Below are 15,409 nucleotides of genomic sequence, written 5' to 3'. Positions count from 1 at the left end.
CTTGGGTTCAGTCCCAATACCGAACAGTCCATCCTTTTCCTTCTATTTATCATGCCATATGATCTGGAACTCAAGCTCTGGAGCCAAACTTTCCAGGGTTCAAGTTCAGGCTCCACCTCTTATTAGCTAAATAACACACTGCTTCACTTCTCCGGTTCAGTTTTCTGTATCTTTGAAATAGAGATAAAGAGGGAGAGGATATATGGATACATATAGCTGATTCACTTTGTCACACAGCGGGAACTAACACAACATTGTAAACCAATCAAACTCCAATAAAATAAATAAGAGAAAACAAGTAGAGATAAAATAATTATTCTTATAGATAGATTTTTGAGGAATAAATGTTAATATATATACTCAGTGCGTTGATATCTATTATTAAAATTATTTCTCTTAGAAATCCTATCAAATTTACTTTTATATCATTTCTGATAAGAATATAAAGATTTTTCTCTGAGTAGTATGGACTCTTCTATACTATACTAAATTCTATACTGATATTAAAGTTGCTAACCTGGCCTTCTTTTGTTTCATATGGCCTTGTCTTTTTTTCCCTCTAAATCCTCCATCTTTCTGTATAATGTAGTGGCTAAGGATGCTGTCCTGTCTAAATTTGCACTGCTTAGTGCTTAAAATTCTCCAAGCCAGGCTTCAGCAATACGTGAACCATGAACTTCCAGATGTTCAAGCTGGTTTTAGAAAAGGCAGAGGAACCAGAGATCAAATTGCCAACATCTGCTGGATCATCGAAAAAGCAAGAGAGTTCCAGAAAAACAGCTATTTCTGCTCTATTGACTATGCCAAAGCCTTTGACTGTGTGGATCACAATAAACTGTGGAAAATTCTGAAAGAGATGGGAATACCAGACCACCTGACCTGCCTCTTAAGAAACCTGTATGCAGGTCAGGAAGCAACAGTTAGAACTGGACATGGAATAACAGACTGGTTCCAAATAGGAAAAGGAGTACATTAAGACTTATTTAATTTATATGCAGAGTACATCATGAGAAACGCTGGACTGGAAGAAGCACAAGCTGGAATCAAGGTTGCCGGGAGAAATATCAATAACCTCAGATATGCAGATGACACCACCCTTATGGCAGAAAGTGAAGAGGAACTAAAGAGCCTCTTGATGAAAGTGAAAGAGGAGAGTGAAAAAGTTGGCTTAAAGTTCAACATTCAGAAAACGAAGATCATGGCATCCGGTCCCATCACTTCATGGCAAATAGATGGGGAAACAGTGGAAACAGTGGCTAACTTTATTTTTCTGGGCTCCAAAATCACTGCAGATGGTGACTGCAGCCGTGAAATTAAAAGACGCTTACTCCTTGGAAGGAAAGTTATGACCAGCCTAGACAGCATATTAAAAAGCAGAGACATTACTTTGTCAAGAAAGGTCTGTCTAGTCAAGGCTATGGTTTTTCCAGTGGTCATGTGTAGATGTGAGAGTTGGACTATAAAGAAGGCAGGGTGCCAAAGAATTGATGCCTTTGAACTGTGGTGCTGGAGAAGACTCCTGAGAGTCCCTTGGACTGCAAGGAGATCCAACCAGTCAAGCTTAAAGGAAATCATTCTTGAATCTTAAAAGAATCAACAACAACAAAATAAGATATATTGATACATCTCTGGTCAATAAGTTGTCGATCAGTGAATTTAACCCATTTATACATATTATATTTATTGCCATATTCAGCCTTATTTCTTTAGTCTTATTTTGTGTTTTCCATTTATTGTGCTTTTTATTTCTTTATTCTCCCCATAACTTCCACTGTGTGAAACAGATTTTCATTGTTGTTGTTCAGTCACTAAATTGTTTCTGATTCTTTGTGAGCCTGTGGACTGCAGCACGCCAGGCTTCCCTGTCCTAACTATCTCCCAGAATTTGTTCAAATTCATGTCCATTGAGTCAGTGATGCAGTCCAACCATTTCATGCTCTGTTGTCTTCATTTTCTCCTGCCTTCAGTCTTTCCCAGTGGCAACATCTTTTCCAGTGAGTTGGCTCTTTACATCAGGTAGCCAACATATTGGAGCTTCAGTTTCAGCATCAGTCCTTCTAGTGAATATTCAGGGTTGATTTCCTTTAGGATTGACTGGTTTGATCTCCTTGCTGTCCAAGGGACTCTCAAGAGTCTTCTCCAGCACCACAGTTTGAAACCATCAATTCTTTGGCACTCAGCCTTCATTATGGTCCAGTTCTCACATCCGTACATGACTACTGGCAAAACCATAGCTTTGACTATATGGACCTTTATCAGCAAAGTGATGTCTCTGCTTTTTAATACTCTGTCTAGGTTTATCATAGCTTTTCTTTCAAGGAACAAGTTTCTTTTAATTTCATGGCTGCAGTCACTGTCTGCAGTGATTTTGGAGCCCAAGAAAATAAAATGTGTCACTGTTTTCACTTTTTCCCCATCTATGTGCCATGAAGTGATGCAACCAGATGCCATGATGTCAGTTTTTTAAATGTTCAGTTTTAAGCCAGCTTTTTCACTCTCCTCTTTCACTCTCATCAAGAGGCTCTTAATTTCCCCTTTGCTTTCTGCCATAGAGTGATATCTGCATATCTGAGATTGTTTTGATTCCAGCTTCTGAGTCTTCCAGCCTCGCATTTCACATGATGTACTCTGCATACAAGTTAAATAAAATTTTCTTTAGCTGGTTTGAAAGCTTTACAATCTGTATCAATACTGTGCTGATTATCTCTAATGTTCTGATAGCCATACTTGTGCTTATAGTCTGTATGTATTAAAATGTCTTTCCTTCCCCTCCCTCATAGAGACAAAACTGAAGATATTAAAGTAATTTTGTGCATACATCCGGGATTAGTCAGGTTACTTATTTTGTAAGTGGTCTACTTTTTCTCTCTAGAGGCTATAGAAATATTTCTTAATCTTAGTTTAACCATAATATGTCTGGTGATAGGAAACTTTCTTACATTTTGGTGCTATATTAATATAGTCATTTCAGTCTAAGGAGACATAGATCTTTCTTTAATTCTTTGAAGTTACTCATCATTCTTTTCATTTATCCTTTTTTGTTCTCTTCTTGGATTCCCATTATATATGTGTAGTCACCTTTTTTCCTTCATTTAATTTTTCTCACAATCTGTCCTTTAATTTCCTGGTATCTTTGGGGAAAATTTTTAATTTACACTTTCAGGTTATATCACTTTCCTATTGGTTTCTTTATTTTAGCAGTTACATTTTTATGTAACATATTTTTAATTAGTTCTTCTTTATAACTGCTTATTTCAGTCTCACATGTCCAGTATCTTCCCATATCTTTCCAGGGTTTTTTTTCCCCTCATACTTCTTTTAAATTCTTGTTAGGTTTGTTTTTACAAGTTCTGTTCTCTTATAAGTTACTGTATTTCTTTGTGATCATGAGCTTCTCCTGTCTTATAAATATCCCTGTGAGACTATTTTTCCCCATTTGCCCTATGGAGCAGTAATATTCCTTTTGGAGGAAAGATGAAAGTTGAGGCAAATTTGGAAGGGTTCAAATAGAGTTCAGTCTGAGCTTCAGTTCAGTTCATTTCAGTTGCTCAGTCATGTCCAACTCTTTGCGACCCCATGAATCGCAGCACACCAGGCCTCCCTGTCCATCACCAACTCCTGTAGTTCACTCAGACTCACATCCATCGAGTCAGTGATGCCATCCAACCATCTCATCCTCTGTCGTCCCCTTCTCCTTCTGCCCCCAATCCCTCCCAGCATCAGAGTCTTTTCCAATGAGTCAACTCTTCACATGAGGTGGCCAAAGCTTCAGTTCAGTTCAGTTCAGTCGCTCAGTAGTGTCCAACTCTTTGCGACCCCATGAATCACAGCATGCCAGGCCTCCCTGTCCACCATCTCCCAGAGTTCACTCAGACTCAGGTCCATTGAGTCCGTGATGCCATCCAGCCATCTCATCCTGGGTTGTCCCCTTCTCCTCCTGCCCCCAATCTTTCCCAGCATCAAAGTCTTTTCCAATGAGTCAATTCTTTGCATGAGGTGTCCAAAGTACTGGAGCTTCAGCTTTAGCATCATTCCTTCCAAAGAAATCCCAGGGCTGATCTCCTTCAGAATGGACTGGTTGGATTTCCTTGCAGTCCAAGGGACTCTCAAGAGTCTTCTCCAACACCACAGTTCAAACGCATCAATTCTTCGGCGCTCAGCCTTCTTCACAGTCCAACTCTCACATCCATACATGACCACAGGAAAAATCATAGCCTTAACTAGACGGACCTTAGTCGGTAAAGTAATGTCTCTGCTTTTGAATATACTATCTAGGTTGGTCATAACTTTTCTTCCAAGTAGTAAGCGTCTTTTAATTTCATGGCTGCAGTCACCATCTGCGCTGATTTTGGAGCCCAGAAAAATAAAGTCTGACACTGTTTCCACTGTTTCCCCTTCTATTTGCCATGAAGTGATGGGACCGGATGCCATGATCTTAGTTTTCTGAATGCTGAGCTTTAAGCCAACTTTTTCACTCTCCTCTTTTACTTTCATCAAGAGGCTTTTTAGCTCCTCTTCATTTTCTGCCATAAGGGTGGTGTCATCTGCATATCTGAGGTTATTGATATTTCTCCTGGCAATCTTGATTCCAGCTTGTGTTTCTTCCAGTCCAGCGTTTCTCATGATGTACTCTGCATATAAGTTAAATAAGCAGGGTGACAATATACAGCTTTGACATACTCCTTTTCCTATTTGGAACCAGTCTGTTGTTCCATGTCCAGTTCTAACTGTTGCTTCCTGACCTGCATACAGATTCCTCAAGAGGCAGGTCAGGTGGTCTGGTATTCCCATCTCTTTCAGAATTTTCCACAGTTTATTGTGATCCCCACAGTCAAAGGCTTTGGCTTAAGGAATCCCTATTTTACCCCAGTGTCTTTACCCAAGCACTGCTCTTGTTAGAGGCAGCCACATTCTGATGGAATTACCCTAATTAGGTAAAATTCAAGGGTTCTCAGCACATCCATAATATTGGCACCTGTCCCTGCCTGGCTTCACACCCTGAGGTTGACCAGAAAGGTCTGACTTTCTTCTTCCTAGGCAAGAGTTTAGAATTGTCCTGAGGTTTTAGCTTTAGAACCTTGGAGACAATCCTGAAATTGGCATGTTTTGTTTTTCACATTATTTTGTGGACTTTGAGTTTCCAGAGATTCTAAGGCTAGGCCAGAGTTCACAGTTGCAAAGAGAGAGGAACCGCTTAGCTCTATCCAGCCCAGTCTCAGCCCCGTCACACTGGTTACCCCAGGCTTGCACAGGGCACCATAGAGAGGGTGGAGAGCTTTCCCCACCTGATTGTTCCTCTGTGTTCTCTGGCACACCACTCTTTCTCTCCATGCCATTTATCTTCTGATAGTCATCCAACATTTCCTATTTCCCCAAAGGACTCTCAGGTTTTGTGTTGACAGGTAATTGTGACTCTGAAATCTAGTGAATTCCTTCTTTAATTCATGGCATCTTCAGGATTTTATTTCAGTGTCTGTCAGTAGTGTCTGCTACCACGTGTTCCATCTTCCACTAGGTCTTTCTGAGAGAAGGTTCCTTGGAGAAACCCATCTACATAGGAGAAAATTCAAAAACAAGGGAGTGGGGAGGTGGAAGAAGGAAAGAAAGATGGGCAAGCTGGTTTTATTTAAGTTTAAAGAAGCTCTAGCTTCCCAGGTGGCTCAGTGGTAAAGAATCTGCCTGCAACATAGGAGACGCAGGTTCAGTCTCTGGGTCAGGGAGATCCCCTGAAGGAAAGAGCAACCCCCTCCAGTATTCTTGCCTGGAGAATCCCATGGACAGAGGAGCCTGGTGGCCTACACTCCATGGGGTCGCAAGAGTTGGACATGACTTAGTGACTAAACAACAACTAAGACACTTCAGCTTTTCCTTACCTACCCAGAGTCATGGGAAAAGGGAAGAGAATCAGTGCCCAAGTGTTCTCCAAACAGATCCAGTGAATGGGAGGTGGGGCCATTGGTCTTACCACTCTTGAGAGCAAGGTCACCATCGAGCAGAGCATGAAGGGGAAGGGCACTCATCCTTCTTGAGTAGATGTGCTTCCCAGTTGAAAGCCCACCCATGGTATCATGTGAGGCTCCTACCCAGAGGTGGCTGGGCCCGTCCCTTGTTGGAGAAACTTCTTTCTCCTTGTAGCAAGAGTCCATAGAGAAACCACTGTCTATAGGCTCTTAACATTTAACTCCTGGGTCAGTAGCTCAATCAAAGTCCTTAAGTTAATATCTCTTACGGGCAGAAGGAGGGTTCTGAGATCTACTCTCTTTTCTTCTCCTTATATTCTTCCACAGAAATTTCACCATGTAGTAAAGGAACTGGGTAAATGGACATTTTTCCAAAAAAGAGAAAATAATCTCATCCATGATGCTAAGATTATAACTCTTCTTCATATTTGACAGTTCACAGTTAGGAGGCAGCCTGTTGTATATTTAGAGTATGGAGGAACTAGTAAAGAATACTGGATCCTTCATGCTTTCTCAAATTGAAGGTTTGTAACAACCCTGTGTTGTCCAATAATGGTTACCATTTTTTAGCAAGAAAAGTATTTTTAATTAAGGCATGTATATATGTATATATCTTTTGAGTGATCCAAATTAATATTTTAAGGCACTACTACTGTATTATTTTTTGGTTCCTGTTGCTTACAGCAGTCTGCTATATGCTAAGTACAATGTTAGGTCCCAGATATCTGGATGGATGGATGGATGGATGGATGGATGGATGGATGGATGGATGGATTTCTCTCTTTTTTTTTAATGAGCAGTACCACTGTGGACAAACTGTTCTATGGTGTGAATACTATAATAAATATTTCTACTAGGAAGTATCTTCTTCTTAGTGCCTTTTATAAGGTATATTTGCAAGTCAGTAGTTCAGTGTGCCTATATACACATACATACATGCATATGCAAACATGTATTACTGTCAATATGATCTGTCTGTATTTTGTTTCTGTAGACTGAATCCTTGAATTACAAGTTGCCCTCGATGGCTCTGACTTCACAGTGTATCAACAAATATTGCTTTTGGAGACTAGGAAAGCACTCACTCATCAGTCATTTGAATAACACAACTTTCTTACCTAGTAATGGGTGAATGTTTCATTATGTACCCCATGCTAAGAATCGTCTTTAGGATTTGCTATATAAATGGCTGTTTTCATTCCAGTAATAAATTGATGGCGAGTTTCTGGAAGCACTGTAATGGTTAAATAATTTTAGTACGTGTAGCCCAAATTATTTTTGCCATGTTTTAACTCCTCCTCAATTCAAAACTTTATAAATGAGCCTACAAATTTTAGTTCGAAGAAGAGTTAAGTTCAGTCTCATAAGGTTTTCTCTTAGGTATTTCTCCTTTTGTAATTTCTTTATTAGTCAGCAGAATATGACTCAATGGGGAATAGACTGATATTTGCAAAGAGAAAACTTAGGAAGTTTGTTGCAAAGGAAAGTACAGCATATTCCCCACTAGTGATCCTGACCTCTGAATAGTCACCAGGAGCAGCTCTCTAGCTTCCTAAATGCAAAGGCTCTACAAATACAAGGTCATTATACAAAACGCTTGAGGATAATGAAGAAATACTGTATTCCTCCATGTTCTCAATGTGTTTTCTAAATTTACTTTCTGAAAGCAACTTTATAGTAATTTTTAAGTTTATAATATGTTTTTAAGTTAATATATTATTGACCTAATTTTTAGTGTATATATGAGATTTTTAGGTTATTAACCTAAATATACAATACAGTAAGATAAATTATTATACTTTTAGCTACCTATAAAAAGTCCTTGAAATATTCTTGAATACATGACTGTGTATATATGCATGCACATATAATCCTTATCCATATTGCATTTGAAAAGGTGATTCATTTAGCTAATCCCGTTAAAAGGGTGCAAAATGAGGCTCATGTAAGATGGGCCACCGTATATACGTTCTAGCTTAAATGGTAAAAATTTCCAGTACTCCAGACTAATGTTCACAGGGCAGGGAGAGTTACTACATAGCAAGTAAGAAAAATAATGAATAACACATGCAGGAACTGCAGCCAAGATAATATCTGAAAAGCATTCTGCACTCGGTGTACTGCTAGGTTGTATCGCAAAGGACCACCCTCTGTTTGTGGAGCCACAGGAAAGAAAACTGGACTTTACAGCACATGCCTGATGTGCAGTCGTTTCCCTCAGAGGCTCTGACTTCTTCTAAAGAGGAAAGAGCAACAGTGGAAGAGAAGAGAACCATGGATAATTTAAGCACTGATGCAGACCCTTGGGTGGTAAAAATACATCTAGGGTAGAAAACAGAGCACTTTTATGAGGTCTATGAGTTATGCCTTGGATCACTATTGGTATTTATAAAATTTAGGTTTCATATATTCTCAACCGTGAATTCGTGGTTTCTGATAGATATTGGGAAGATTAACTTGTGTGGTAAGGTTGTTCCAGACTGTTCAGAAAATTGTACACATATAGAAGCAAGTATATGAAAGTTAAGAAGGTAAACTAATGAGTGAAGGAGAGGACTTCTTCTATGGTGGAAACACACAGTGGAAAGGAATGTATTCTGGAGAATTTTTAACGTGAAATTTAATATATGCTATTTCTTTTACCTGACATGAACTCTCCTCTCCTTGTCAAATTCTGACTCATCAAGGGAGGCTCTTGCAACCCATGCTAACTTCTACATCCTTGGAAATTATTAAGTACTGACAAGTATATCAAAAAGCTTTCTGCAACACTTGTTTTTAATGTCTTCTAATTTGGTTTTGCTATCTTGTAAAGGCAGGAGGAGAAGGGGACAACAGAGGATAAGATGGCTGGATGGCATCACTGACATGATAGACATGAGTTTGAGTAGGCTCCGGGAGTTGGTGATGGACAGGGAAGCCTGGCGTGCTGCAGTCCATGGGACTGCAAAGAACTGGACATGACTGAGCGACTGATCTGACTGAATACCTCTTGTAGCAAGAAATAATTTTTTAAATGAGTGCTGTACAAATAGTAGAAGATTAACTGATCTCAGCTTGACTAACCTGGGTCCCGTTAAACCACATTCCCTCCCTAAGACATGCTGAAGGATGCCCACAGCACAGCATACCCAGGGCTGGAAGGACAGTCTTTAGTACATGCCTATACTTTTGCGTCCATGAGTTGACTTGGTGCTTACTAGGGATCCATGGGTGTTCTTTCTTTAATCTATTTATTCTTATTGTACTTCTCAAAATAATCGTCACTTAGATGTTTCATAAGCCACCAAAAGACAGTCTAGCCAAAATTGTTGGTAGGAAAACCAAATATAGCATTCTAGAAAGACTTTTTGAGTTGCCCAGAAAACATTGCTGGGGACAAGATAACAATAAACTGGGGTGGATGGCATCATGACATTATAGTTTCCACTTAATGAAACAAGACATGGATTGTGCCTCAAAGTGAGGTTTCTGTAAGAAAAATATGCAGAATTTCAAACACAAACTCCTTTGCAGAGTATGGTTCTTTACCTTACATCACAAGCTTATACATTTATATTCTGAGTTAAATTTTATAAGGTATGTATATTTTGTTTTATGAACTCTACTTAAACCTGATATCTTTCTTTAGCAACCAACTACTATTTCAAACCCATCAGATACCAGAGCTTCTGCTGTTTGTTGAATATTCTTCCAAGGATTGTCCTTCCAGTTGTCCTCTTTTATCTTGATAATGGAAGCAGATATCCTTACTTGTGCTACTTGCAATGTAATTTGGGTTGTCTCTTATTACATCGTTGCCTTTTCTTAAAGAAAAACAGATATTGTTCTTGCCTAGGGAATTCATACTCTGATTTAAGACCTGAGTTAGTCACATCCATGTTTGGTTTTCTGTTTGTTCAGTCTCTAAGTCATGTCCGACTCTTTGCAGTCCCATGGACTGCAGCACACCAGGCTTACCTGTCCTTCACTATGTCCCAAATTTTGCTTCGACTCATGTCTGTTGAGTCATTGATGCTATCCAAGCACCTCATCCTATATCACCCCCTTCTCTCCCCATCAGTCTTTCCCAGCATCAGGGTCTTTTCCAATGAGTCAGCTCTTCACATCAGATGGCCAAAGTATTGGAGCTTTGGCATCAGTCCTTCCAATGAATATTCAGGATTGACTTCCTTTTGGATTCACTAGTTTGATCTCCTTGCTGTTCAAGGGACTCTTAAGAGTCTTCTCCAACACCAAAACTTGAAAGTATCAATTTTTTGACACTCAGCCTTCTTAATGGTCTAACTCTCACATCCATATATAACTACTGGAAAAACCAATACAGACCTTTGTCAGCAAAGTGATGTCTGTACTTTTTAATATGCTGTCCAGGTTTGTCATAGCTTTCCTTCCAGGAAGTAACCGTCTTTTAATTTCATGGCTGCAGTCACCATCTGCAGTGATTTTGGAGCCCAAAAAAATAAAGTCTGACACTGTTTCCATTTTTCCCTTTCTATTTGCCATGAAGTGATGGGACCAGATGTCGTGATCTTAGTTTTTAGGAAATTGAGTTTTAAGCCAGCTTTTTCACTCTCTTTCACCCTCATCAAAAGGCTCTTTAGGTCCTCTTCACTTTCTGCCATTAGAGTGGTATCACCTGCATATCTGAGTTTGTTGATATTTCTCCCAGCAATCTTGATTCCAGCTTGTGATTCATCTACCCCAATATTTCCCTTGATGTACTCTGCATAGAAGTTAAATAAGCACGTTAACAATATAGAGCCTTAATATACTCCTTTCCCAATTTTGAACCAGCCTGTTGTCCCATGGCCATTCTAAATGTTGCTTCTTGACCTGCATACAGGTTTCTCAGGAGACAGGTAAAGTGGTCCAATACTCCCATCTCTTTAAGAGTTTTCCACAGTTTGTTGTGATCCACACAATCAAAGGTTTTAGCATAGTCAATGAAGCAAAAGTAGATGTTTTTCTGAAATTCCCTTGCTTTGTCTATAATCTAATGTATATTGGCAGTTTGATCTCTGGTTCTTCTTCCATTTATAAATACAGCTTGACATCTGGAGGTTCTCGGTTCACATACTGTTGAAGTCTAGCTTGAAGGATTTTGAGCATTACCTTGCTAGTGTGTGAAATGAGTGCAATTGTGCAGTAGTTTGAACATTCTTTGGCATTGCCTTTCTTTGGGATTGGAATGAAAACTGACCTTTTCCAGTCCTGTGGCCACTGCTGAGTTTTCCAAATTTGCTGGCATATTGAGTGCAGCACTTTAACAGCATCATCTTTTAGGATTTTAAATAGCTTGGCTGGAATTCCATCCATAATGTTGGTAAAAATCCTCAGCCAGTTTTAATTTGGGGGTATTAAAAATTGTGATGTCAAGCAGAGAAAGCAGTGGTTAGTTGTAATAGTCATGAAGAAAAGAAAACAAAGTTTACTCCAGCTTTTTTCTGATGATTCTCTAAATCATTAATAGTAGTTCACCATGCAGAGATTTATCCTTTATTATACATTCAGCTTATGAAAAAAAAAATACCTGTGTTTTTCAGCTCCATTGATCCCATAGTGTGACTTCACAATGTGTTTGCACTGTGAGCCTGTTAGGTTGTAAAGGGAATTTGACAAATGTTTTCAAATTCTTCGCTCTTTTTACGCCCATTTCCCATTTGCTTTTTAGATCATTTCTTGGTGAGCATTCTTTTTTGACATTTACTAAATGTCAGCTATAGTTCATATTTGAAACATTGGCCTAGAGCCAGTGGGCTGACCAATTTATAAAAGCCTGTTAAGAAAAATTAAATAAAATGTGAAAATGAAATGAAAATTGCTTCAAAGAAAAATGAGAGCTAACAGTGGAAAAGCCCGTTAATGATGTGATACTCATCCATTCCTTTCCTGTATTCACAGTTGTGTCATTTTGTACTGTTGCCAGACTCTGAAAGGAAATTCAAAGAAAGAATTAAAAATAATTCTTTCATATAGCAAGCATTTATTGAGTACTTATCCTGGATCAGCACAAGTAATACAAAGATGAGGAGACCTGTTCACTGTGCAAGCAACTCACACTCTAACACAATGATTCTCAAACTTGAAATAAAGACTGAATCTGTTCTTGGCTAAAACATTTAAGAAGGGACAGCTGGGCCTCCTGAAGGCACTTATTTGTGCAGAATACCCACTGCTAGGAATTTTTCCTAAGGAAATAATCAGGAAAATGTGCAAAGATGTATTGAAACTCAGAGTCATGATCTTCATTTCTAAGTAGGCTAATAAATGGTTTACCAGATGTTCCAGCAGGTATTTACTGCACTTATCCTTGGTAAAGAATTTAGCTCTGGGTTATTTATTTTGCTTACTAACATTGTCTATATTAGTTGTTTCTCAGTAGTTCATTACTCTCTTAATAGTCTACTGAGCCAGGTCACTATTTAGTTTCCTTTCCTTCTGTCTACTCACCGAGATAGCATGGATACTAGATTAAGTTAATCACGCAAATAAATATTTTGTCATTGAACTGTAATTGTTGTGGGGTTTTAAGTCTATGATAAGTTGCTCCAAAGTTAATGTTAATACCATACAACTTTAGTATGGATGCTGGTGTTCTCTATTCCTGACCCACCTTTATATAAAAGGATGCTTGATTCTACTTGGCCATTGTCAGCAGCTTTAGAAAAGAAACAGGCACATGAACTATGTAATGAAGTACTTGGTATTTACCGTAGTTGACTCACCTGGGTGTCTGAGAACAGGTGGGGAAGTTACCCAGTTCCTTATTGTCTATTTAAATTGTTTAAATGTATAAGAATCATCTAAGATCAGCTTATGGAGGTCCAAAATTTTATTTTCAAAGTATAGTAAAACAGTTGGTATTGGAACTATCATTCAACAGCCTTTCTGGCTTTCTTTCTCATTCAAAAGTGAAGACTCAAAAATCCTGATATTATTTGATAGGAAGTAATGGGATTTCTGAACACAAATGTCATCCTTTAACAAATTTATGCACACATTCTGGGAAACTAATATTTAACAAGGCTTTGTAGCTTCTGTCTGTCACCTAGAGTTTTGCTTCTGTGACTTTATTTTTCCCTTAAAGTGGCAAATCAGGCTAACAGAGATTTAAACACTTAAATGTAAGACTTTTCCATGATGATTCTTCAGAGACCTATTCATTTAGCTCTTCTGCTGCTTTATTCTTCAAGACAATGACATCTTAAAATTCCTTTTTTCAGAAAAAAAAGTGATAATTTGTTGTTATTTAAGGGTTTCTCCTCTTCAAAAATCTGAAGTTGTTGAGATGGTTAAGAAACAAGTTAAAGTCATAACACTTGCCATTGGTGATGGAGCAAATGACGTCAGTATGATACAGACAGCACATGTTGGAGTAGGAATAAGTGGCAATGAAGGCCTTCAGGCAGCTAATTCTTCTGACTACTCTATAGCTCAGGTAAACCATCATTTCTGCCAAACACACTATCCATCTTTGTCAAGTGACACTATGAAGAGGAAAATGTTAATTTTTTTTCCATTCTTATTTTAGTTCAAATATTTGAAGAATTTGTTGATGGTTCATGGTGCCTGGAACTATAACAGAGTCTCCAAGTGTATCTTATACTGCTTCTACAAGAATATAGTCCTCTATATTATCGAGGTAATTGCAAGCTAAGTCTAAAAATCCTTGTCATTTGCATATATATTTGAAACGTTTTGGGGAAGACATTTCTGCATAATTTTAATGAATCCTTCATCAGCCCACTTTTTTAACTTCTGAATATGTTAAAAAGTTTGTCAGCTGTGGAGAATAATGTTGAAATTCTGGCTAAAAACATTATGTTGCTTTGGTAAGAAATGTTGGATTATAGTTGCTAATAAAGTAATGTGTACAGTTCTTAAAAAACTACAATCTACATAGCATTTTTTATAAAGTTCAAAAACATACGAGAGAAAACAGTAAATTGTTTGGGGATGCACATGAGGAAAACTGTGTTTAAAGAGAAAAGGAAGGGAAAATGGAAGGAAATCCAAAAAAAAGGGGGATATACATATAGCTGATTCACTTTGCTGTACAGTAGAAAATAACACAACATTGTAAAGCAACTATACAATAAAAATCAATTTTTTTAAAAAAAGGAATAGTAGACATAAAACTGCGGATGTCAGTTTTACTAAGGGATCTAATCAATAAAAACACATAGGTAGTTTTGCTAGTATTGGTCATCTTATAGTTCTTATTATGTTTCAGGCCTACATAATCGGATAGAAGTATTCCTTGCTCTTCAGATCGGTTTTGGTGTCTGGATTTGGTAGGAAACAAGAGTCCAGATAATGAGAAATTTGTCTAAAATTTATCAGAATAATTTGGTTACTGTGTCTGGATCACAAGGAATTTCTATATTCCTTTTCATATGGCAAATATAACATCATTTTTAACATGTAAACTTAAGTTGGGTCAGGAATATCATTTCTGAAAGGATGCATTTTATTCTGCAAACATGTTTTGCAGTCTCCACAGGCTGCCAGGCACCAGGGTTAGTTCAGTAACTGAAGTAAATCGTGCGAGGTTTCTATCCTCCAAAAACTTGCCAATAGAAATATAAAGCAAACCACATGTGTAATTTTACATTTTCTGGGAACCACATCAACAACAAGTAAAAATTAAAGCCCAAATTAATTTTAAATTATATTTCATTTAACTCTATATATTCAATATATTATTTCAGCTTGGAATCTCTATAAAAAATTATTAAAGCAATATTTCACATTCTTTTCTTCATAACTAAGTGTTCACAGTCTAGTGTGTATTTTACACATACAGCGTATCTTAGTTTGGACTAATCACATTTCTAGTATTCAAGAACCACATGGCCAGCGGCTATTCCTCTGGGTAGCACAGCACCAGTAACTGAACACTCAGGATGCGATAAGTAAGTTCTTTATATTTAAAAAATATATATATATGACCATCTTATCATCAGAAGCTGTATTCGTAATGCTTGAACCCTAGGCGTTACCAGTGCCTTGCTCCTCTTGCAGCTTCACAGAGCCCGACAAGGAGCGCTCCATAGCTTGTTAAGAAAGCCCTCCATCTTCCATTCCTGTCAGAGGACCTGCCTACACCTTCATAAATCTGCCCTGGGCTCCCTTACACATGTTTGTTTATGCCACCTTGCCCTCTACTCAGTTGACTGCTTCTACACATCCATCAGAAGAGGCAGAACCTTCCCATGTGCCATTTGAAAATAATATCTCATACTTTATGCCACAAAAGTAACACTATAAACAAAACAGTCAGTAGACTTTACATTTCCCCTGCTGAGATGTTAGTTGGAAACTGCTGTATGTTTGCTTCAGCTGTTCTTTATGCCTGTCAGAATGCTTATCTTCTTATCAAAATGTTGACTGAGCACAGTTCTTATTATGAGTCAGATTAATAAAATTAAGGGCTTCCCTGGTGG

General features: G+C 38.1%; 1 protein-coding gene across 1 annotated transcript in view; it reads left to right on the top strand.

Moving 5' to 3' along the window:
- ATP8A1 (ATPase phospholipid transporting 8A1) overlaps nt 1–15,409 on the top strand; it is a 227,566-nt gene that overhangs the window by 165,263 nt on the left and 46,894 nt on the right. The window contains exons 27-28 of the mRNA XM_068974944.1: nt 13,218–13,401; nt 13,495–13,605. Of these exons, the coding sequence (XP_068831045.1) occupies nt 13,218–13,401; nt 13,495–13,605 (295 nt within the window). The remainder of the gene's footprint in view (nt 1–13,217; nt 13,402–13,494; nt 13,606–15,409) is intronic.

The sequence above is a fragment of the Capricornis sumatraensis genome, chromosome 7, assembly GCF_032405125.1.
Source record: "Capricornis sumatraensis isolate serow.1 chromosome 7, serow.2, whole genome shotgun sequence".
Taxonomy (NCBI): domain Eukaryota; kingdom Metazoa; phylum Chordata; class Mammalia; order Artiodactyla; family Bovidae; genus Capricornis; species Capricornis sumatraensis.
Note: the sequence above shows the minus strand (reverse complement) of the source record. Positions and strands in the feature narration are given on the sequence as shown.